Source organism: Myotis myotis, unplaced genomic scaffold (assembly GCF_014108235.1).
Source record: "Myotis myotis isolate mMyoMyo1 unplaced genomic scaffold, mMyoMyo1.p scaffold_m19_p_1, whole genome shotgun sequence".
NCBI lineage: Eukaryota > Metazoa > Chordata > Mammalia > Chiroptera > Vespertilionidae > Myotis > Myotis myotis.
This window is the reverse complement of record NW_023416313.1, coordinates 75,879,886-75,904,643: the sequence shown is the minus strand read 5'-3', so window position 1 is coordinate 75,904,643 and position 24,758 is coordinate 75,879,886. Positions and strand designations below refer to the sequence as shown.

The following is a 24,758-nucleotide window of genomic DNA, read 5'->3' as shown; positions in this document are numbered from 1 at the left end:
TATGTGCTGCTTCTTGGAACAGGTTGTTGACCTGGTCAAGCATTAAAGCAATTTCCTGTACCTGGGAGCATTCATGTATTAGTACTTGTGACTATTCCTTTTGCCCTATATCATTCTTTGGCACCTGCCAAGTGGCACAGGGATTCATTTTATCTTGCAGCTGCCTCATATGTAAGTTCCCTTTAATAAACTTCATTAATTACCAGGTTGGAGTAGCCAGCCTCTTTTTTGGGTCTTTCCCTGTCCTCTGCTTAGGGAGGTGATTTCCAATCTTGGGCTTTTCCCTGAGTGTGCATGTATGAACAAGGGGGCCTGGGCTCACTGTGCTGGGGAAGAGGAGGACCGGGCTATTGTATGAACTGGACCACTATCTAGCTACATAATTTGAGAGGATTTCTGAGCTTTCTAGGACTTGCAAATTGTAATAGCCTAGTCTTCTATGTGACATCTGAGCATCTGTATGACCAAACAGAAATGATCTTTAGAAACTGGGTAGATGTAATAAAAATAAGAACCAGTAAGAATTTTCCAAGACTGTTGACTAACTTGGGCAATAATTTATATGGCTTTGTAAATAGGATGAAAAAGTTAACTGTCCCTCGGGAAAGGGGGCTGAGGTGTCTCCACACACACTGGTCCTTTGATACCATGTTTTTCTCATTTCACCTCCAGGGGGAGCTGATTTTCCAATTTGAAACTTCTGAACTATAACTTAAAGATGGGAAAGACCCTGAAGGACATCTCACCCAATCCTAATTTTTCCAACAAAATACCTCAAGGGGTTTGCCCAGGACCACACATCAGTCGGAGACAAATCACCAGCAAGGGCCCAGGGGTTCATTGACAGAATCTAAGCCCAGGGCTCAGCAGCAAGTGCAAGAATGAAGAGGAACTGCTCTGCCTGGGTCAGAGAGGCCATCTGTGCCAGCTCTTTTAAGGAAACATCTCCTCAAGTAACTGAAGGATGGGCCAATGATCCCCAAATTTTAGAACCAGACTCATTAGAGTTACCAGTTGTATCCTTGTCTCCTACTTGAGACTGCCAACTGATGGGCCCGAAGCCGTGGCTACTCTAGCCAAGGCAGAGATTGATGAGGAAAAGGTAGCTGTCCAGCTGTTTTCTTTTTCTCCCCCTTAAATTTAAAGCCTGACACCCCCTGGTTTCTATATCCAGATGCTCTGAAATTGAAGCCCTCCCCAAGTCCTCTGGGCCCCCTTCAGTCCCACTCTACCTCCTTTCTGAGTGTCTGTCAGGTCATTGTTCTATTTTGGGCCAGCTCTTTTTCGCCTTCTTGGGTCTCATCTTTTTATCTACTTATATGACCTTGTGCTTTTCTTCGACTCCTGACAACTTTACATAATTGCTCTAGTTTCTTACAACCATAGTGGGGGGGTGGGGGGTTCTTCCTTCTAAATCAAAGATATTAGGGAGCAAAGGGAATGCATTTGGCTTTGACTCTATGATTTCTCAGGATTCCACAATATCTTGGGAGTCTAGTTATACCCACTTTTAATCTACTTTATCAACCATTGAGTTTTATCCAGAGACTAGAGGCCCAGTGTACAAATACGTACACAGATGGGATCCCTCAACCTGGCTGGCGATCAGGGCCAATTGGGGGGTTGGGGGGGGTGGCCTGGGGGAAGGGACCACAGGAGATTGGCAGGCACAGGAGGTTGGCCAGCTGCGAGAGGTTGGCTATGGAAGCACACCGACCACCAGGGGACAGCTCCTGCATTGAGCATCTGCCCCTGGTTGTCAGTGTGCGTCAAAGCAACCTGTTGACCAGTCGTTCGGTCATTTGGTCATTTGGTCTTTTGGTCATTCAGTCACTTAGGCTTTTAAATATATAGACAAGATCTGTGGAAGAGGAAATCCTATATAATAAAAGGCCAATATGCAAATTGAAGGAATGGCAGAACAACCAGTCGCTATGACGTGCACTGACCACCAGGAGCAGATGCTCAATGCAGGAGTTGCCCCCTGGTGATCAGTGTGCTCCCACAGAGGGAGCACCACTCAGCCAGAAGCCGGGCTCACAGCTGGCGAGTGCAGCGGTGGTGGCGGGAGCCTCTCCTGCCTCTGCGGCAGCGCTAAGGATGTCCTACTGACAGCTTAGGCCTGATCCCCTAAGGAGAGTGGGACTAAGCCATCAGTAAGACATCCCCCAAGGGCTCCCGGACTGCGAGAAGGCTCAGGCCAGGCTGAGGGACCCCCCTCCCATGTTCATGAATGTCATACACCAGGCCTCTAGTAGAGAATAAAGTTTTCTAAAATCTTCTGGATGGTGATCTGCTGAGTTTATCAGCTCTTCACAAATAGTAGTGCATCATATTTTACTTTAATTATCTGCTGACAGATTTGAAACCCAAATTAGATTTTGATTTCCTTATGGGCAAGGATTATCTCAATTTTTATATCTCATTTTTATATCTCCAGTCTCTGGCACATGACCTGGAATATAGTTGGCATGCAGTATGTTTGATGGATGAATAGGAGAATGTGTGTCTGTCGTTATTCTGTCCCGTAATTGTATTTGATCTAACTCAAGTTGTAGACATGATCTATGACCTAGAAGAATTTACTATTTATATCTGAAGGTGGAACTAACAAACTTGTGAGAGAAGAGGGTGAGATTGTAATTGTGGACTAGAATAGTTAGGGGAATCTTGCTGAAGGAAGCAGACATTATTCTTTGCATGAATCAGATTTTGAAAGCTTGATGGAGAAGAAAGAACATTAAGGAGACAAGGGAAGGACAGGGCACAATATCAGAAAAGGCTTTGACATTGGCAAAATGACAACACAAAATACTGGGGAAAGGTTCAAATTTGGGGAGTTACCTGTAGAATTATCTTGAGCTAAAAGGTGGGAAAGGAGAGTGTAGAGGCCCCCAATTGCCAAGCTGCCATCCAGTATTGCTTCATGACAGTGTTTTCCCCAACTCCTTGCAAAAGGAGAAAAATGAAGTCGTGGTATATTTTTTCATAAAGCTTTTTTATTTTTTTATTTTTTTACTTTGAAGAACTCTTCTTTGCTCTAAAGTTTTTATCACTCCCATTAATGACAGTGTCTCACTGTGAGCCTTTGGGTGGAAGAGTGAAAGGGGGTTATGTCCCCAGGGGAAAGTGTACGTTGGGGGTGAGAGGGAGGAAGTCACTGGGAGTGACACATATCATTTGAAAAACCTCCCAGATGATTTAGAAATCCTGCCCACACACCCTACAAACATTGTGCCATACATCTGGAAATGATAGAAAGTATTACTATTTCTGTTACCCATGCTAGTTCCCCTTATCAATACTGCAAAGTGAATAGATGAATGCAAGTGCTTTTTAAAATATATATTTTGTATTGATTTCAGAGATGAAGGGAGAGAAACATCAATGATGAGAGATAATCATTGATTGGCTGCCTCCTGCACACCCCACAATGGGGATAGAGCCTGCCATCCGGTCATGTGCCCCCACCAGGAATTGAACCATGACCTCCTGGCTCATGGGTCTACGCTCAACCACTGAGCCATGCCAGTTGGGCACAAGTACTTTTTAATGGCATCAGTGCCATGGACTATGCACCCAGGATTCATCTGGGCTGAGTGACTGTCTATAATTGTACATGTAGGAAGCTCTACAGATTAATGTGATGTTCCTAATAAGCAACGTAAACCTCTGGCGGCAATCTTTATCAAATCTGCACATACATCTGCCCTTTGGCCCATCAAATCCATTTTGGGAAATTTATCATACAAATAAACCTGCTCACATACAAAATGATGTAGGTAACACTTATTCATTATAGCATTGTTTCTAGTGCCCAGAGATTAAAAACAATCCAAAAGTTCATTAACAAGAGTCTGATCAAATATAAAGTGACATCATGATACTGGAAGAAATAACGAGGAAACTGTCTATGGATTGGTAGAAAGCATCCAAAATACTACATTATTAAGAAAAAAAGAGCAAGTGGAGTACATACTGCAGGCTGTCTTTAATGTAAGAAAGGAAGAATATTTTTTAAAGTATATTCATAATTATATGTATTTGCATGAAGAAATCCCAGGAAACATAAACAATGAAGGAAATAGGGAAGGTGGAGTGATGAGAGGATGAGTACAGGCACCATCCAGCAGAGGAAGGGAGGGATAGCTGGTTTTTGAGTACTGTGAATGTGCTACTTGCTCAGGATTAATCTCTTTGCTTACCTGTCTGTCTTCCTCACTAAACCAAGACCCAGTGGAGGACAGGTGCCATGTCTTATTTATCTTTGCACATTTTGTCAGCATCCGGCCCATCAGCCGAGCTTGAGAAATGTTTTTTGAATAAGTAAGGAACACTCGGATGGTTAGCTTTCCATGTTGTGCTTTTCATTGGGAATTCCTAGAACACCAGTTTGCATGGCCACTGAGTGATGCAGGACCTTAGATATAAAAAGGTTTTACCTCTCTGGAGGTTTTGCCTCTTTTTAATCTGTGGGCACTAGAAACAATGCTGTAATGAATAAGTGTTACCTACATCATTTTGTATGTGAGCAGGTTTATTTGTATGATAAATTTCCCAAAATGGATTTGATGGGCCAAAGGGCATATTTTCAAAGAAAAACAAAATATTGAGTCCGCAACTGCCAAAGCATTTTAACCCACAATTATCCCTCTTTATTATTTATTCATCTTTGTAAAAGTTATAACAACTGGGGAAAGACCACTGAATTTTAGACCCTCAATGCAGGGTGTCCCAAAAATATGTATACACACTTTAACAGCTGATAGCTCAATTGATGTTTCTTTCTTTCTTTTTTAAATTAAATCTTTATTGTTGAAAATATTACATATGTCCCCCTTTTCCCCTCATTGACCTCTTTTATCCCACCCCCATCCCCTGCCCCAGGCCTTCATGATGTTTCTTTCTTTTCAACAAGACTAAGTTTTGAACAAAGGAAATTCATCCTAAAATGCTACTGGAAGTTGGAAAACGCAGTTGAAATACAAACACTGCCTTTATAATTATTCCAAGTGTGTGTATTAACAGCTTAAATTTCACTCCTTTTCAGATTTAACTGATATGAAATAATGGGTGAAGCCAGACTAAGCTTTGAACAAAGAACATTTATCTACCAGACTTTTTTATGGGGATTCATAAAAGATAAAGTTTACCATACAAAACCGGCAACAGTTGAGGAATTGAGGATGCACAAATACTGAATGAAATGACTCTTGATGCTTGTGATTCCATTGCTCTGTATTATCAGCAGTGCCTGGACCAGGATGATCATCAGTTTGAAAACAGGCATTGACAAAACATATATATGTATATAAATTTCTGTAGATTCTTTTAAATTTTGAAAATGAACTGTATGTTAATAAACTCTGACTTTAATACAATTCAAAGTGTGCATACATTTTTTGGATACCCTAGATAATACTCCATCTGGCTCTTAATCTTCTCTTAGAGTATTAAATTTTGATAGACTTGAATTCTACATGGTGAGAGATGCAAGTTCTAATCCACCAATTTTCCCACTCCGACCTCTGTTTATCTATTGCCTCTTTAAGGTACTCCACTCCTACTCCCCCCCCCCCAAACATCTGCACACAGAAACTGCTACGATCATTCTCCAAACACACACCAAGAGCATTTCTCACTCTGAAACATGTTTAAAGTTTATAATATGTAATACTATAATGTTCATATTTCTGTGGTCATCAGAAGGTATAATGAGCTTTAATTTCGCCTGATTTCCTAAAGGTGCACACACACAAAATCACAGCCAGTCCTTCACTCTCTCTCGGCATAAGCAGTGGATAGCTGTCTTTACTCATCTGCATCTGCATTGGTGTGTAATGCAAAGCCAGGTAAATAGTGCTGAAGACATATTTGCCAGTGAATGGTGGTTTGTCCCTACAGAAATGCTCATTAAACACCAAACCGTCTCAGTGCAAAGTTAAGAATCATTTTTCTTTTCTACTTTTTTTAACTTTTGTAAATTAACTTTTTTTATTTTTAGTCATCTTTATTTTCTTTTGGAAGGATGCCTGGACCAACAAGTGGTGTCCTGGTTTTCTGGGTGTTAACCTGGGACCACAGGAAACCTGGCATAGCACAGAGGCTTCGCTGATGCTCTGATAGCGAGGGAGGTTCCGTGCAACCTGCTTCATGCCCACATCACTGCCCCACCCTGCTACCTTCTTTGACTCCCAGGCATGAAGGCAGAAGCCAGAAAAGCCTGGAGTTGATCCACAGGGTGTGTTTTGTCCCTGAAGACTTGCCAAATCTTTTCCAGATGTTGAGAGATGGCCAGAGAGCCTTTGCAAAAAGGGTTTGACTGAGGCAAAGGTGTTGGTTTTATGGTTGATGCCAAGAGCTATATTGCAGTCCATGAAATCAAGACCTAGCAACAGAGCTGTCATCAGGTTGTTTTTATGGTGCTCAGGGGCTTGTTGCCTGGCTGGCAGGGAGAGAGCCTCTTGCCTGTGTAACAAATAGCAGGCTTGGATCGCACAGGTGCAGACTTGCTGAACAAAAATATGTAATGCTTTTTTTCAGCATCTCAAGGTTATCGCCATACGGAATTCCCGTGTAGAATGAACTTTACTCTTGCCAATTCATGATAAACCACCCATATACTTTTTAACCCAAAGGTATGTTCTTATTGATTTTTAGAGAGGGAGGCAGAGGAAGAGAGAGAGAGAGAGAGAGAGAGAGAGAGAGAGAGAGAGAGAGAGAGAGAGAGAGAAAGAGAAGAAACATTGATCAGTTGCTTTCCTTCCACACCCTAACCATGGTTTGAGCCCAAAACCTTAAGAGGATGATGCTCCAACCAACTGAGCCACATGGCCAGGACAACCACCCATATATTTTTTTTTAATGAAATAATTGTTTTCAATTTAAGTTCTTTGTCTTTCCATGTATTTGTCAGTTGGTTCTAAGTTCCATAAGCCATGAGGGAATGAGCAAGGAGCCACTGGTCCTTGGACATCACCTGCATTATGGACTAAATGTTTGTGTGACCCCAAAGTTTGTATATTGAAGTTCCTAACTCCCAATGTGATAGTATTTAGGGTCTTTGATATAAAAAAAAAACCTTTCCTAACCCATCTGGAAATAAACAATCTGATTAGAAAATGAGCAAAAGCCACAGAAAGACATTTCATCAACAGGTTATATGGATGGCAAACAGATGTGAAAAGACAGTCGACATTGTTAGTTATCAGTGAAATGTAAATTAAACTGCAATGAAATATCACTACACACCTATTAGAACCACTAAAATTTTTAAAATGCTGGCAAAAATACAAAAAAAAAATAGTTCTCTCAGAATTGAGAGTGGACATGTAAAAATGGTACAGCCACTTTGGGAAACAGTTTGGCAATTGAAAAAAACCCACTAAACATACACTTACCATATGATCCAGGAATCCCACTCCTGGGCATTGATCCCAGAGAAATAAAAACTTATGTCTACAAAAAAGTCTGCATGAATATTCATAGCTGCTTTATTTATAAAAACCCAAATTGGAAACACCTCAACTATTCTTTAAGGGGTAAATTATGAAACATACTATGGTACATTCTGCCTATGGAATATTACTTGGCAATAAACAGGAAGAAAGTGGTGATACATGAAGCAACTTGGATGGATGCCAGGGCATTATGCTGAGTGAAAGAAAAAAGCCAGTCCCCAAAGGTCACAAACTGTTCATTCACAAAAGAAAAAAATTATAAAAATAGAGAAGAGACTAGTGTTTGCCAGCGTTTGGGGACACGGTGAGAGGCTGAAGGAGGCAGGGACTGGATGTAAAGTACAAAGGATGCATAGCTGGAGGGACATCTTTATGGTGATGGAACAACGACAATTTCCCTGGTTTTGATATTGTGCGATATTTACATCAGATGTGACCAGTAGGGAAATTGAATGAAGAATACATGGAACCTGATGTATTATTGTTACAATTTTTGTGAATCTATAATCATTTCAAAGTTAAAAATAAAGTTTATTATATCTTACATCCTTGTGGGAAATAGGTCTCCAGGTGGAGGAGGGGGCAAGGAGAGGAAGGAAGGGTGTTTTCCTGAAGTTTTCCAGACGTTGTATGTGTCACCTTCTACCTTCTTTATTCCATAGTCATCACCTTTACTTATTATCTGCCAAAAAAAGTAGGGAATAAAGAAAGTCATTCTACCCTGGCTCTTTTTATCAATTAGGCATGACAAAACCCCTAGCCAACTGTTGGCCAATGAAAATCTGCTATATGGGGTCATGTCTCAGTTCTGTCACTGATTACATAACTTGACTTTCTAATGACGTATCTTTTTTTAAAAAATATTGGTTTCACTACCATTTAAAGAGAAATGCCAGTATATGCCTCCTTCTATCAAGAGTCTTGCTAAGACAATTTTATAAATATAAGAGAGTCAGATGACTTGTTTCTCTTAATTCAACCCTATGCCAACATTACGCTAAGTGTTTTACATGCCGTATCTTATTTTCTCCTCAGGTAATCTCCATCACACAGATAAAAATACAACTTCAGAATGATGAAGTAACTACTCCAGGTTTTGAAATGGTGCAGCTGGGATTTATAAATCCATATCTGAACCTCAAAACAGCAAAAAAGCTTATATTTTCTCATAAGGCTGCTGTGCTTTTATTGAATATTTGGTCTGTGTTATTCTTCATTCTAATTTTTTTAAGTCATTAAATGTGTCGCTGATACCTGGCCAGCATGGCCCAGTGGTTGAATGTCGACTTATGAATCAGGAGGTCATGGTTCAATTCCTGTTCAGGACTTAGGCCCTGGTTGCAAGCTCAATCCCTAGTAGGGGGTGTGCAGGAGGCAGCCGATCAATGATTCCCTCTCATCATTGATGATTCCATCTCTTTCTCCCTCTCCCTTCCTCTCTCAAATAAAAAAAAATATATATTTTAAAAAAAGAAAAAGAAAATGTCAACAAAACAAAACAGAAAACAAAAAAAAAGAAACGAAAATGTCACTGACTATGTAATTGAACCTTGTAATGGAGTATCTTTTTTATTTTTACATTGCTATGGTTAAATAGGAATACCAATAACATCCTCCCTTATATCAAGATAATTTTATGCTCACAACAGGGAAATATTCTCTTCTACACTTATGTCATGCATGCATGATATATTTTTAGTGGCAGATGTCCTGAGAGAACATCTGTATTAGTCTCCTGTGGCTGCTGTAACAAATGACCGCAAATGTACTGGTTTATAACAACCCACCTGTATTCGCTCACAGCTCCTTCCTCCTGAAGGCTAAAGATGGGTTCACAGGGCCCTGTTGCTTCTGGAGGCTCTAGGAAGGAATCATTTATTTGTCTTTTCCAGTTTCTGGAGGCCAACTATGTTGGCTCATGACCCGCATCATTCCAACCTCTGCCTCCATCATCACATCTCCTCTCTGACTCTGACCTTCCTGTCACCCTCTTTCTTTTACAGGGATCCTCGTGATTACATTGGGCCCACCCACATAATCCAGAATAGTTTCTTCACCTTAAAAACCCTTAATCGCATGTGCAAAATCCCCTTTGCCCTGTAAAGTAGCATATTCACAGGTTATGGGGACCAGGACGTAGAATCTTGTGGGGCTGTTATTCAGCCTACCACACCCTCTGAATATTTACTTGGTGCCCTTCCCTAAAGCCTGCACCTTGCACATCTGAGGAGAGAGGAAAGAGAAATAAATTATACAGGGACCCTTTCAAAGATCATGCCACATTGCAAAATGAATGCTACCCTCACTCTCCATGCAGGTCTTGAACAGATGAGTCCCCAAGCCAGTTTTGTGCCCCTTCACCCATCACCTTCCTCAAAAGCTGATGCTGGAAGGACTGAGGTAAGGGACCCCTTTGGAAAAGGTTGTCTGACGCACTCTGGTGTCTCCCCTCCCTACGAGCCTGGCTGAGCCATCTGTGAGGGGGAAAGGCAATCTGAGGAGTGAACTGCACATTGCCCGCCGTGTGTGAGGGAGATGCAATTGGGTCACCTGGTTTCCGCGCATGCGGACTGCAAGGAGACACTCAACATGACACCAGCAGAGGGGAGTAGATAACAAGAAGCCAGTGGCTGAGGGAGACACTCTGAGCAACTGCAGAATAGACATGGCCACTGCTGAGGGATTTGCAGTTGGAGATTCCTCCACCGGAGAATGTGTCCCAGCAGTCTGTTCAGGAGAGAGAAAAAATCAGCCCCACTCACAGGACACCTGTCTTAGTCAGGGTTCTCCAGAGAAAGAGGAGTTGTACACATAAGAGAGAGACTTATTTTAAGGAATTGGCTCACGTGCTTGTGGAGGCTTCGTGAGTCCAAAATCTGCAAGGTGAGACTCAGGGAACAGTTGCAGTTTGAGTCCAGAACTCTCCCTCGGTTGGAGGGAGGGTGAGTCTTTTGTTTTATTCAGGCCTCAATTGATTGGATGAGGCCCACCCACATTAGGGAGGGCAATTTGCTTTACTCAAAGTCCGCCAATTTACCGGTACCTGTTAATCTCATCTAAAACAGCCTCACAGAATAATGATTTTACTGGATAGAATGTGTCCGTCTGCATACAACAAAATACCCAATGAACAGTGGCCAACTTCTGTATTTATTTTTCATTTAGTAAGAATTCCAAACAGGTTGAGTAGCTTTTCAAGGTCATAACTAATAAGTGGTAGAAACTAAAGTACAAGCTCAGAGCCCCAAAGATCTGCTCTTCACCACTCCCCTAGATGGCTGCCAGGAAGAGTCTCAAGGCAGGCTTCGCATATAGTATTCAGGTATATTGGTAGCTTGAGTGAACGATTAGTTTACTATAAATAAATAGCCACATCTCCTGTTTTATAAGTACAGTTAATCCATGATACTTATACATGATTCGCTCATGTATTCATTGTGTGTTATGTGTCAGAATCAATCAATATTTTTAATATGTGATTATTTAAATGTGTTTTTAGAGAGAAAAACCACATAATCAAGCTCTAGAAATACTAGGTTATGCTCATTTAATGCACTATAATAAGGCTTCTTAATATAGAAGTTCATACCCCCAATTGTGTGATTAATATTTTGCTTTGAAGTTCTTCACCCCCTACTTTGCACGGGTCCTTGAGATCAGTTCAAAATTGGTGAGCACCTTTCGCCATCTAGTGGGGACACGTTTTGAAAAACATCTCAAGTGAATTTTATATTCATCTCATGCAAATGCCACTTCGAATAGACTTATACAAAACAAAAGCAGAAACGTGGAATGAAACTGGGCTCTTTCTCCCCCATAAACTGTGGCTCTAAAAACCTTCTTTCAGCTTCTCCCAGATTGTTTTGTTCACACAGCTTCTCCCAGATTGTTGTCCCTTTTTCCTGATTCCACACAGCAGCTTCCAACTGAAAACACTCCCAGTGTTTCCGCGAAGAGATCAGTCTCCTAATCAGTTGATCCCAAAGGTCTATTTCTTTCACAGTATGTTGAAGGGGCTCCCGGCTAAGTCAGTATTGCTCAGAAGAGGGAGTGCGAGGTCTTATGGAAAGTGAGAATTGTGATTGCAGCAACCCTTTGTCAGTTACTCACCGTTGCTGTTTAGGTAAAGGTTGTTTGAATGTGCTATTCTCTGCTTGGTGGGAAGTTCAAGGGCCTCCCTGATATTTTCAAAAATTCTAGCCCGGTTGGTGTTGGTCAGTGGTTGAGTATCCACCCATGAACCAGGAGGTCATGGTTCAATTCCAGGTAAGGGCACATGCCTGGGTTATGACCTCAATTCCCAGTAGGGGGTGTGCAGGAGGCAGCCGATCAATGATTTTCTCTCATTGATGTTTTCATCTCTCTCTCCCTTTCCCTTCCTCTCTGAAATCAATAAATATATATATATTCTGAAATAAATAAATATATATAATTCTGGAGCTAATTCTTGTTAACATTCATTTCTCAGTTCCAGCTTTCCATCAGTGGTAGACATTACTCTATACCCAAATCCAAATTCCCTATCCTATCCAGCATAGGAAAAGATTGCAATTTCTTTTCCCCCACCTCCTGCCCTTGAAATTAAGCATAGCCATGTGCCTTAGTCTGACCGTAGACCTATGAATGGAAATGACACCTGTAACTTCCAGGTAGAAGCAATGTATTCCTCTCCATTTTTTCTCTTGCTTCTCTGAGCCTGGACCTCTGAGTGAGGACAATAGGTAGTATGTCCAAGAATCAGGCAAAATGTCTGTTGTTTTAAACCCACACTTTCTAATTTTGTATTTTTGGCTTGTAGTACACCTATCCAATTTTTAACATTTTTCTTTTGAAATTTCTTTATGTCTGGCCCCAAATTACATTAACCCCCATCTGTGCCTAAGAGGGAAGAAAAAGGATTTAGCAGAATAATAGAATATCCTCTTGAAAAATTAAAACAAATAATCCTTTAAAAATCTAAAGCAAAATGTCTTAACTTCAATATGAGAGGAAGCCATCAGAATTCAAATATGTGTTGAAAACTGACATTCTCCAGATTATGTCTCATCTGAACTAATGAACAAGAAGTAGAGGATCAGATACAGTTATCTGTAAATTAGTTCACCTTTGACATTGGACTTTTAAAACTATACTTGCACAATGATTGAACTAGAACTGAATTTTATAAGTCTCTGATGGCTATTGCCACACTGTTAGTTAAGCCACAGTGACATACTCAGAGTCATAAACCTCAAGTTTATTGATATTCCTTAGAATTCTCATTGAGTACTAAATGAGTTACTGTTTTGCTTAAACACTATGAAATATAGTAAAAAAAATTATCTTAAATTTCTTACCGATTTTCTAACACATGAAAGTGGATATTATTATGGCATTTGCAGTAATGATTGCCATCCTATAAATAAGGAGAGTTTAAGTAACAGTGGATACTTTTAATTCATTGGATTACAGTTGCCCAGGCCGAGGTGGGGTGGGAGAGTCCCACATTCAGGACCCAGTGACCTGAATACACACCTACACTGGTAGGGAGCCATGAAGTTTCTAAACCAGTGGGCCACGACCCCTTTGGGGGTCAAAAGATCCTTTCACAGGGGTCTCCTAAGACCATCAGAAAACACATATATAATTACATATTGTTTCTGTGATTAATCACTATGCTTTAATTATGTTCAATTTATAACAATGAAAATTTATCCTGCATATCAGACATTTACATTATGATTCATAACAGTAGCAAAATTACAGTTATGAAGTAGCAACGAAAATAATTTTATGGTTGGGGGTCACCACAACATGAGGAACTGTATTAAAGGGTCGCGGCATTAGGAAGATTGAGAACCACTGTTCTAAACATTAAGAGGTCAAACATGGTATTCTGTCCAAGACCTTGGAATTTGGAGATAGGCTATCGGCATGAAAAGAGAAGACTGATCCAGGCTGCCCTCAGTTTGGTTGTTCTGAGGTCATTCAAAATATCCTATATAATAAAATGCTAATATGCAAATAGACCAAACGGCAGAAAGACTGGTCACTATGACACACACTGACCACCATGGGGCAGACGCTCAATGCAGGAGCTGCCCCCTGGTGGTCAGTGCTCTCCCACAGGGGGAGTGTTGCTCAGCCAGAAGCTGGGCTCACAGCTGGTGAATGCAGCGGCAGTGGCGGGAGCCTCTCCCAACTCTGGGGTGCACAGCACTGGCCTTGTTGAAGCAGATGTCTGCAGGAGAGGCTCAAGAAACGGGCTCATCAAGGAGACTATGTTGGGGACTACAGGTAAATTCATACCTGGGACATTGGATCCCAATGATGGGCGGCAGGTTGCTTCCCTTGGACTCAGTCCTGAAGAGCAAAGGCTTTGGGGTCAGGCCGACCTTGATCCTTGTCTCTACTTACCAACTGTGAGATGTGGAATAAATTATTTAACCTTATTTTCCTCAATTGTAAATGAGGATAAATACAGCACACACATCACATGACTCTTTTATAGATTTTTTTTATATATATATTTTATTGAGTTTTTACAGAGAGGAAGGGAGAGAGATAGAGAGTTAGAAACATCGATGAGAGAGAAACATCGATCAGCTGTCTCCTGCACATCTCCTACTGGGGATGTGCCCGCAACCCAGGTACATGCCCTTGACCGGAATCGAACCTGGGACCTTTCAGTCGGCAAGCCGACGCTCTATCCACTGAGCCAAACCGGTTTCGGCAACTCTTTTATAGATTTAAAAAAAAAAAAATTAAAAATCATGAAAGTAAAAGTGCCTGGCACCAGGCAGAGCTCAATAGATCCTACTTGACTTTATTATTCTATCCAGACTGTGAATGGGAAGGAATAATACACTCTGCTTCCAGGCTGGGCTTCCCCGGATTCTGGGACTGGGGAGGACTGACTTGCCTCGGACTTGAGCAAAGGCTGACCAGGGCAGCGGGAAGGACTCCGCTCTCTCCATCACACTCCCATGAAGCGTCCTCACTGAAGAGCGGCCTTTGTATCCGGCACCGCTGCCCGCCCAGTTCTCCGCGTGTGATAGGTACTCAGTTACCAAAGAGAGGGAAAACACTGACCAGGAATGCGTTGCTCAGAAAAGCATTCAGTTTTGTCTCCCATTTTTGCTAAATTCCTCCTTCTTTCATTTTAATCAAAGGATTTTGTTTCCAGAAACTTCACTTAGCTTTTTTTTCTCTCTCTCTCTGCCTCTGTTTCTCACTACAGTTCCTCTCTTGGTCCTTCAAGGAGGATGGCACTTATCTCTAGGCCTCTCTAATTTTAAGAGGAACAAACATCCACAGAGGCGAAAAAAGAAGAAGCAGAAGAAGCAGAAGTGGAGGCAGCATGTCATCGAGCCTGAAGGGTTCTCACAGCCCAGGGACTGCCTCTGGCCTTGCTGTTTGAATAACCTCTGGGTGTCCAACCCACCCCCTCAGCTCGTGTTTGAACTCCAGAACAAATATTTGTCCCGTGTTTGAACAAAGTTTGAGAGCTTTCTTCCTCTTTTTTCTACTTTTTAAAATCTAACTGCACTCCTCTGCTGTTCCTTTGAACTCCGTTGGGTGAGAGGGGAATTCTCCCCAGACCCTGCACTGGAGCCCTTGGCCAAGCTGCCCAGCAAGATGCAATGGCTCACGAGCTTTCTCGTCTGGTTCTTTCTTTCCGAGGCACAAGCCTTCGAAATCCCCACCAATGGACTCCCAGAAGTAAGTACTTGCAGAAGCCTCTTTGCTCTTGCCTATACAGATGCTCAGGAACTAGCCTGTTGCTGTTGCTCTTCAAGGACTGTCTTTGGGGTGGAAAGGAAATTTATGATAAACTCATCTGAGTAGAAGTATTCACTGTTATATTTACTGGACTGTGTATTTACTTTTTAAACCATTAACAGTTTCAAATGAGATGAATGAAGTCAAGCTCAATGTGCTGGCCCCATCATGTAACATTTATGGAGTACAGCTGCCCGCTTCTTATCTAAAAAAAATGGGAATAATAATTGACCCACCTCAAAGGATGTTTGAGAATTAAATGACATATGTAAATTATCTAGCCCAGGGCAAACACCAGAAAGCACCTAATAATTATTAGCTATGATGATGATGTTGATGATGACATGTCGTTATCACTCATACAGAGAATAAAAGTCATTATCAAAGCACTATTGTTTTTCATACCTACGTGGACAATGATTTCTGTGATAAGAGCATGTTAAATATTCCTCTTAAAGGGGAAGGTGGCAAGTGGGCTGGTGGAGTGCAGGAATTATTCCCAGAGCTCAAGGTCTTCACTTTGGCCCTTTGGCCATCCCTACATAAGAAAAACCTTGGACTGAGTCATTTTGAAAGTCATACAAAAGCTATTTTGATGCCAGAAAGCAGCATGTATTATGGGAATATCCTGGGAGATGCCGCAGACTGTAATACTTGCAGAGTGGATTGTCTGCAAAAAATGCCAAAAAACAGGATAGCCTATTTGCGGGGAGAGGAAGGATCACTCTGTCTGCTTAGAAACTTCCATATTTCCCAACACTTTAAAAAACACTGGAGTGTACTGAAAACCACCGGAATTAAAGCCAACACATCCACATTTGTTTGTGTTTTTTCTATCACATCTTACTGATATTACTTTTATATCAACATTCTTAATCCAGCGGATAATGGTTCACATTTATCCAGGCAGACACTGTTGATGCCAAGATCTACCCACTACTTCCCCCAGACACACACTTGAACCGTGGGTTACTTTTACTCCTACCTTATGTCACATCATCTTTAGGCAAACTCATAAATGAATTTCTTCCACTTAATAACTAGCAAACATAAATATATTAAAGAAATATTCATGTAAAAATGTGAGACTGCCCAGAGGTATAGGAAATAAGATAAAATAATATAATGAATACTTTCATGTCTGTCACCACCTGCTTATTTTGCTCTATTAATAAAAAATTAATAATTGTTTTCATTAATATAAATAAACATCTTAAACTTTTTTTAAGTTTGCAGAATATGAAGATCTTGTGGAACTGGCTCCAGGCAGATTTCAATTTGTGCCCGAGAACCGGAGGCATCAGGTACAGTAAGCCTTAAGTTCCAAAAGGGGAAAATAAGTAAAAGAGACCATGATTGAAGAAGTAGGAGAAAGATTAAGATACTTTTTGCTAGATGTTCTCGAGAGATCATGGGTTTTTTAAGCAGAAAGGAGCCCGGTGGTTTTACAGGCAAGTGGAAGCATTTTCAAGGTAAAAATCAACAGAGACTTCTATGCAGCTGTCCCTGAGCCCCCAAGGGACTAATGGCCACCTTAGTCCCTTGAAGGATATACAGCTATGTGTTTTCTTTAAACTTGAAGATTATGGAATGATTTTACTGCCTGATAAGGAAGAACTTCTTCATAGGGGGGTATTTCCCATCCCAGTGGTGGCAGGTATGTCCCACTTGCAGCTACACATTCTCTTTCCTCTGGTCACTGCTCTCTTGGGGTGTAGCTCAGGGAGCATGGGAGTGGCTCAGAGAACTGGCCACACTGCGGCCTGCACTCTAGAGGCAGCTTAGACAAGATGTTCTCATTCGTGGGGGTGAGTTCTCCAGGAGCCAGGAAGGGTTTGGCTTCTTCCCCAAAGAGCCTACATTCTGAGAAAGGTATTTATGGAAACAACGCTAAGCTGACTGGTGACTTATTTTGTTTGGGTATGAATTTTTGACTTTCCAGAAGTCCAGGTTTTTTGTAGACCAATAACATTAAAACCCAATAGGCAAGCCCTCATGTCAGGGTCTTCATCTCCCACAAGAGAGAAAATGTAGTCATTGAAAATTTCACTTGAAAAGTCTAAAAAGAGGCAACTGTTGACTCATTATGTCATGTAATACCTCTTAAAACTTCAGTTCACCCCAAATCAGGCAACAAGCTAAGCTTATATCCAACACCTGGATTATTATTTTAAACTTCACCAGACATGAAATATTCATCCATCACTCTAAAGGCACTCAGCTTTCCATGCCCACAGGACAATCTTTCCTGTGGATAATTCCCTAGCAGAGCAGTTAGGGTACAGAGATTCCACACGCCAGTCACCAGGCTTAGCTCCACCAAGGAGAAAACACATCAAAATCCCAACTCCCATGGAGCTTAGTCTAATGGAGGAGACAGACACATATTCCCACTATCTTCCTTTGAAGAAGGGCTATGCTGCTATGAAATGCTTAGTAAAGGAAGCTTACCTGGTCTGGGGATGAGAGAGGGTCAGAGAGAACTTCACTGAGAAACTTCTGCCTGAGCTGAGATCTGAAGGAGGAATAGGAGTTGTGACATTGAGGGAGGGGACAGAGGTGACCAGGAAGGGGGAGCATTGCAGACAATGGGATGGCATGTCCAGAGCCCCATGGTAGAAAAAAAAGCACCCAACAACCATCCAATTGAATAAAAAATCAATCATGCAAAAGGTTGAAGGTGAAATATGCTACTCAGCATGAGTTTGGTTGGATATTTTCATTTAGAAACATTCGTTTTAGCATTATATAAACAGTGATGGGCATGCAACCCAAAGGGGGCTGAGAAATTTGTTCAGAGAAACACGCCAGTGTGAAATAGTATCCCAGAATGTTTGATAGTTATGTCTTGGCTCCAATGAATAGATTATAGCTCAGGACTGCAGGGGCGAGGGGGGAACACTTTTTTTTTAACTGAGAGAAAGCAGTTTTTGCCCTCAAGGTAATAAGTAACACACTTTTGAAGAATGATTATCTAACTTCCTTTCACAGAGAAGTGTTTCTGGAGAATCTGGAGAAGCCATGGTAAGTTTACTTTGATTTTGTTAAATATTGATACCTGAATGATTTTTCTGTTACCTATTATCTAGAAATCAGCACGGTTACCCCCTTTGTCTCCATCACCGAGAGCATTTACCTGACTTTCGAAATACCCTCTTGCCCAATTCTGTTTGGAAGTGTGTCTAAAACTCAGCATGAAAGAGAACCGTGTACAAGCAACCAGAGGAGGTGTTACCAAGAGTTGAAAATGCCCTTTCTCTTTATTTTCTTACGTTTTGCCAACATAGATTTCATCCAAGCATATATATTTATTCCAGCTTAACAGTTTTGATTTCAAATATGACATCTCACAGCTCTGGAGGTAAAAGAGTGTGGGAAAGGAACTCTTAAAAATGAAATGGCTCGATTCCCTGAGATGTTCAAGGTCGTGTTTCCCGTGGCAAGAAAGTATCAAAAGGAAGTGGTTTGTGTTGGCTTCCTGCTCTGAACTGACAGAAATTGTGAAAAGCACAGGTTTAAGGAGTAGCAAGGACAAATAACAGCCTGGGTTTTATCTTAGCTGGATGTTGAGTTGAAAGGTTTCATCTTGAATGAGAAAGCTTGAGGGATGACACCTAGTATTGAAATAAGCAAATCCTTTTGAAGAAAAAAAGCAAAATCTAATGGGGCTACATTGCCATAGTCCTGAAGCAGCTTGCAATTCTTAGGCACCTCCAAAAAACGATGTGTTTGTAATCCCTTGCCTTGAGCATGCTCATAAACTATAGCCTTTTACACTGTGGCTGCCTTAATTGAGGAGAGAAGGACTGGCAAAGGGGGTCCAGAGTGCTTATCAGTGTTCTCACCTATCAGTGTCTTTCTTTGGGGAAGGAGAAGAAGACTGGGAGAAGATTAAATTGTAATACATAAAATCAAAGACGATAGACAGCAGTATGGAGACCGTGTGTGTCTTCCACTTCACCATAACCCTGGCTGCACCCCACTCTGGAGGTGCAGCCAAGGTCCCCTTCCAACCCTGCAATGCTGTATCCTTTCTCTCACTATGGCCCTGCATTTGAAGTTATTTCTAGGGCTTTTCCAATCCAATCTTGCTTCCCACAACCATTTTCTACTTGTGTTCTACCTTTAAAAATCATTATTAATAGACATATAAACCTGAAAGGCATGTCAAGATATCTCAAAATAAAGTCAAACTTCTGCCTGGGGTGGGGGCAGGGGGGTATTTCAAGTTAGGAGAATGCTTGATAATACCCACCTGAGATATACACTTAATAATGCCTTAGACTTGTTCATAATAAGATGTACTACTCTTAGCATCAAATACATAGTGAGGTTCTGTGTAATTATTTTCTGAGTACAGCTATGCTTTCTTGTCAACAGGAAGATGTTGATCAAGTAACTCTTTATAGCTACAAAGTCCAATCCACTATTACTTCTCGTATGGCCAACACCATGATTCAGACCAAAGTGGTGAACAACTCCCCACAGCCTCAGAATGTTGTGTTTGATGTTCAGATTCCCAAAGGAGCCTTCATTTCCAACTTCTCCATGTGAGTAACTCCTATGTGAGCAGAAATTGGATATGCTCTGCTCACAGAATCGTAGTTAGAATGGGCCTTAACGGTCAGCTGCTCCAGTGGTACTCACTCTCAGAGCTTTGGACCCACTGGATGTCAAGGGTCATTGTGGAGTGGGTCCCAATAATTTGTTTCTGTTAAAAATATCAGAATTTGTGAAGGATTTGATTTTCATTTCTAATAAATTAAAACAAATTTAAGCTATCTCTATAGTAACAACCTCTCACTTTACTTGCATTTTAATGTACTCTCTTGGTGGCAGGGTGGGGGAGATAAATATAAGAAATTGTTCTGGCTTCCAGGAAATCATATATGAGTGTGTGCAGAGCAGTTCAGTGTCATCTGTCTTACGTTTCTCTATGGAAAAAAAATATGAGAACCATCAAGTCCAATCATCAGTCCAGTGATTGAATTCCACTATTATACCACCGAAAAGTAGATTATCCAGGCTTGACTTAAATATCTATATTATAAAAGGCCAGTGGCTGTAACGCCGTAATGCAGTAATGATCAAACGACCGGTCACCAGGGGGTCCATGGAGCACCTCTCCGTCCTTCCCCTCAGCCCATGAGCTGCTCGTGACAGTGGGTGGGGCTCACAGCTAAAGTAGCACAGCAGGGTGGGGCTCATGGCTCATGCAGTGAGGTGGGGCTCACAGTGTGTGGGGTGCGGAGGGGCTCACAGCTCGCACAGTGAGGCAGAGCTCGCGGTGATGAGCTACTCACACATGGTGGGTCTGGGGTCCCACGACCCACCAGTGCAGTGGGTCTGGGACTCGTGCAATTTCATGCTCTGGGCGTCGAGTCTCTTTAATAATAAACTTTCCAGCAACACCAATCAGAAAGGATATATGCATCCTTATGTTCGTAGCAGCACAATTTACCATAGCGAAGATCTGGAAACAGCCTAAGTGCCCATCAGCAGATGAATGGATTAGAAAACTGTGGTACATCTACACAATGGAATACTACGCTGCTGTAAAAAATAAGGAATTCTTACCATTTACAACAGCATGGGTGGAACTGGAGAGCATTATGCTAAGTGAAATAAGCCAGTCAATGAAGGAAAAATACCACATGATCTCACTCATTTATGGATAATAAAGACCATTATAAACTGATGAACAAAAATAGATACAGAGGCAGAGCAGCATGGAACAGACTATCAAACTACAGCGGGAAGGCTGGGGAGGATTGGGGGACAGGAGGGGGGGTAAAAGATCAACCGAAGGATTTGTATGCATGCATATAAACATAACCAATGGACATAAGACACTGGGAGATAGGGAAAGCCGGGGGAATGTCAAGAAGGGGGGGAAAAGGAGACATATATAATACTCTTTGTAATATTTTAAGCAATAAAACAAAATTTTAAAAAAACTTGCTACTTCCCAGGGCAATCCACTCTATAGTTGATATGTCTGTTAGAATTATTTCTTATACTTAATTGAAATCTGTTCTATTTTCTACCCAGTAACTAGAGTTCTACTACAATTTTTTTATAAATTCTCTACAAAATACATAATGAAGAGTTCTAGAAGGAAATGACATACTGTCTGAGATTGGCTTCAGAATAATCAAGATGAAGAGAGTGGGGGTTCAGAAAATTGAAATTAGCTGAAATATTGCTAATAGTGTACTTCAGTGATGGATCCATGGAGTTGCTTATATTATTCTTTTTATTCTTTGTATGTTTGAAGATTTCTACAACAACAAAAATGTTCAACCACTGCAATACCATTCAAACAGTGAAGGCCAGTTACTTTGTCCCACTTGGCAGCTTCATTTATCGAGGCTAAATGTTTCCTGTTCCTTCAAGTGACTGGGTGGCTTTCTATCCCTTGACCATTTGGGTGGCCATCCCCAGTGTGTGCTCCACTTGGCCAATGTCCTTTTCCAGTTGCCTAGAAGAGAGACAATGCTCCGCATACATTCTGGCTGTTTTTTTATTAAGACATTAGATTGAGTTACTTCTCATCTGCTTTTGTCTTCTTTATACCAATATAATCAATATAACTGTGAATAATAAAGGATTCAAATACCATGCATGTTAACTTCTAAAAACTGTAGAGCCAATTACTATATTTTCTAAATAAAACAAAGTATGTAGAAAAATGTGTTATATGACTTTGAATAGGTATCCTTTGAATTGGCTTAGAAAATTATTTTTAAAACATTTTTAGTAAGCTTTTTCTAGAAAGCAAATGTAGAATGAAAAGCTTTTATGTAGGGATATTATGTAATATTGTGTCTGAAAATTTATATTTAAAACTATTTTAATATATTTTTATTTTTAAACCACAAAACCAGAACTCATTCTAATTATATCTTCTTTCTATTTTTCTCTCCACTTTTCATATCTCATTTCATAGAAGATTTGAGGTGATGAAAGCCAGAGTTATGTATATACATTTATTTGGTCTCCTTCTACACAGGGCTGAATTTATAAGACCAGAGGAAATAGTTGCTTATATCACTGCAATTTAATAAGAGTTGTGCAGACCGCCATATGCAAAATATTTCTTCTGCCTTTTCTATCAAGGTTCCAAATATTCTACCAATAGAGATGATTTACTTTTGTCCTTAAAACTTTTTGGTCTTTGAACCTTAGAATAATTAGTAGAAATAGTGCTAACCTGGCACGTGGGGTGCAGTTCTAGTTCAGTCTCTGACCAACTGTGTGACCTTGAACAAGTCACTTGTCTTCTTGGTTCTGATTTCTCTCATCTAAAGAGGCAAACATCGAGGTGTGCCTCAACAAGTATGCTATTGGTGCTTGGGGCAGGACAATTTTTAGCAAAACTACCCTTCACATTACAGAATATCTAGCATTCTTGGTGCCCTCTTATCATGCCCTCTTTCAGTGATCAGAACAACCAAAAACATTTTCACACATTTCGAAGTTCCTTCTTGAGGAGAGATACTACCCATTTGAGTGCCATAAGCTCCCTTTCATTTCTAAAATTCTATAATTCAACTGCTGTAACCTATCATTTCTTGGTATGGATTATATAACAGCCAGCTAAAATTCAGGTAGACAGAGATGGAGATGTAAAGAGAGGATAGAGGTCCCCAAGGGAGATGTTAGAGGGGTAAACACAAACTTTGCAAAAGGGTTCATTCACCAGCACCTTTCTCCAGCTTTCTTTATTCTCTGTCACCCTTGCAGGAGAGCAAAATGCCTGCAAGCTATGGCAGACCCTTAACTCATAGAAGATTGATCTTATGAACCAAATATAAGCCAGATTAACTCGTGACTTATCAGTTACCTCTTCTAAGCACGTTTGTGATTCAGAAGGGACACCCAAAGCAACCTAAGTGCGAATCAATAGATGAGTGGATAAAGAAAATGTAGTACATGTAAATGATGGAATATTACTCAGCCATAAAAAAGAATGAAATCTTACATTTTGCAACAACATAGATGAACCTAGAGAGTATTATGCTAAGTGAAATAAGACAGAGAAAAACAAATATGATTTTACTTACATGTGGAATCTAAAGAGCAAAATAAATGAACAAACAAAATTGTAACAGACTTATAGATGTAGAGAGCAGACTGATGATTGCTAGAGGGAAGGGGACTTAGGAGGCTGGGCAAAAAAGGTGAAGGAATTGAGAAGTACAAATTGGTAGTTATAAAAGAGTCATGGAATGTAAAGTACAGCATAGGGAATATAGTCAATGATATAGTAATATCTATATATGGTGCCAGGTGGGTACTAGACTTATAGGAGGATCACTTCATAAATTATATAAATGTTTCATCACTAAAAATTATATAAATGATATAAATGTATACCTGAAACTATTATAAAATAATATTGAATGTCAACTATTAAAAAAAGTTTTAAATTTTTTAAAAGGTTACCCAATAAGAACAATACCTTATCTGCAGGGTAAATTTTGAAAATAAGGAACATTTTTAACACAAGCAACAGTAGTGAGGGAAAGCTTTTAGGATGATGGGAGACTACATGGCCCTCTTAAATCACACTGTCAGATGAAGAGACTCCTGTAGATGAAATATGTAAATGTCTCTCTTCTTTTTTTCCAGGTACAAAATGATCGTTGCCCCCATGGTGGATTCAGTAAATCCACCTTGTTGGCATGTTTGCTTGTTTTTTTGTTGTTGTTGTTGTTGTTGTTGTTAGTTTTGCTATTTTTGTTTGCTTTATATTCAGACCAACTGGTGGCTTTCTGTTATTTTCTAGGAGTGTAGACGGCACTACATTCACTAGTTCCATTAAGGAGAAAACCGTGGGTAGAGCCCTCTACTCACAGGCAAGAGCAAAAGACAAAAGCACCGGATTGGTGAGGTAAGGCCCACGCCCCCATCCCACTACTGTCCACCCAGTCCCTTCTTCAAGAGCACACAGCCTTGTAGTCAGATGGTAGAGTTAGGTGCTCCAGTTTCTATTCCCTAAGGCCTCTCTGCAGCAAATGAGCTATCCTTACATAACTTGCAGTTGGATGTTCTGTAGCTAATGTTGATTTGCTAAAAGAGTATGTAGAGGAAACATGTCAAACTCAAAGGCTAACATGGGCCAAATAAACAAGTTTAAGTTTATGTGGGCCGCAAAAAAACAAAAGTTTCAATTTTCATAGAAATGTATGTTTGTTTCAATAGAGACATGCTGAATACAAAGAGCTGAAATAAATGAGTAATCATTAACACAAAATAGACCATTTTATTAAAAATTAATATATTTTTGAACATTAACTTACCAGACAATGAATAACTGCACAAATTATAAGTGTAACACAAGTAAACCTAATTTTCTTGTTCTCAAAAAGCAAAATATTTCCTGTTGCACACACCAAACAAGTCAGTCCAAGACTAATGAAGTGGCAATTGCCTGCTAACATATTTGCTGATAGTATTAGTGGAGAGAAATGGTGCGCCTGTGCGTAAGGCATGTAAGGCACATAAGGAAAATGAATGCAACAAGATTATAAT

The 24,758-nt window shown here is 40.5% G+C and overlaps 1 protein-coding gene and 1 long non-coding RNA gene across 2 annotated transcripts in view; one reads left to right on the top strand and one right to left on the bottom strand.

The window, feature by feature from the left end:
* Nucleotides 1-8,022: 8,022 nt before the first annotated feature.
* Nucleotides 8,023-17,783, bottom strand: LOC118672148. The gene is made up of 4 exons (XR_004972998.1): nucleotides 17,673-17,783; nucleotides 10,011-10,187; nucleotides 9,248-9,320; nucleotides 8,023-8,142 (listed from the first exon to the last, which is right to left on the bottom strand). It is a non-coding gene; the product is annotated as an uncharacterized LOC118672148 (long non-coding RNA).
* Nucleotides 14,931-24,758, top strand: part of ITIH2 (inter-alpha-trypsin inhibitor heavy chain 2) — a 37,965-nt gene continuing 28,137 nt past the window's right edge. Inside the window, exons 1-5 of the mRNA XM_036341611.1 lie at nucleotides 14,931-15,161; nucleotides 16,451-16,525; nucleotides 18,213-18,245; nucleotides 19,602-19,771; nucleotides 24,013-24,117. Of these exons, the coding sequence (XP_036197504.1) occupies nucleotides 15,078-15,161; nucleotides 16,451-16,525; nucleotides 18,213-18,245; nucleotides 19,602-19,771; nucleotides 24,013-24,117 (467 nt within the window). The 5' untranslated portion in view covers nucleotides 14,931-15,077. The remainder of the gene's footprint in view (nucleotides 15,162-16,450; nucleotides 16,526-18,212; nucleotides 18,246-19,601; nucleotides 19,772-24,012; nucleotides 24,118-24,758) is intronic.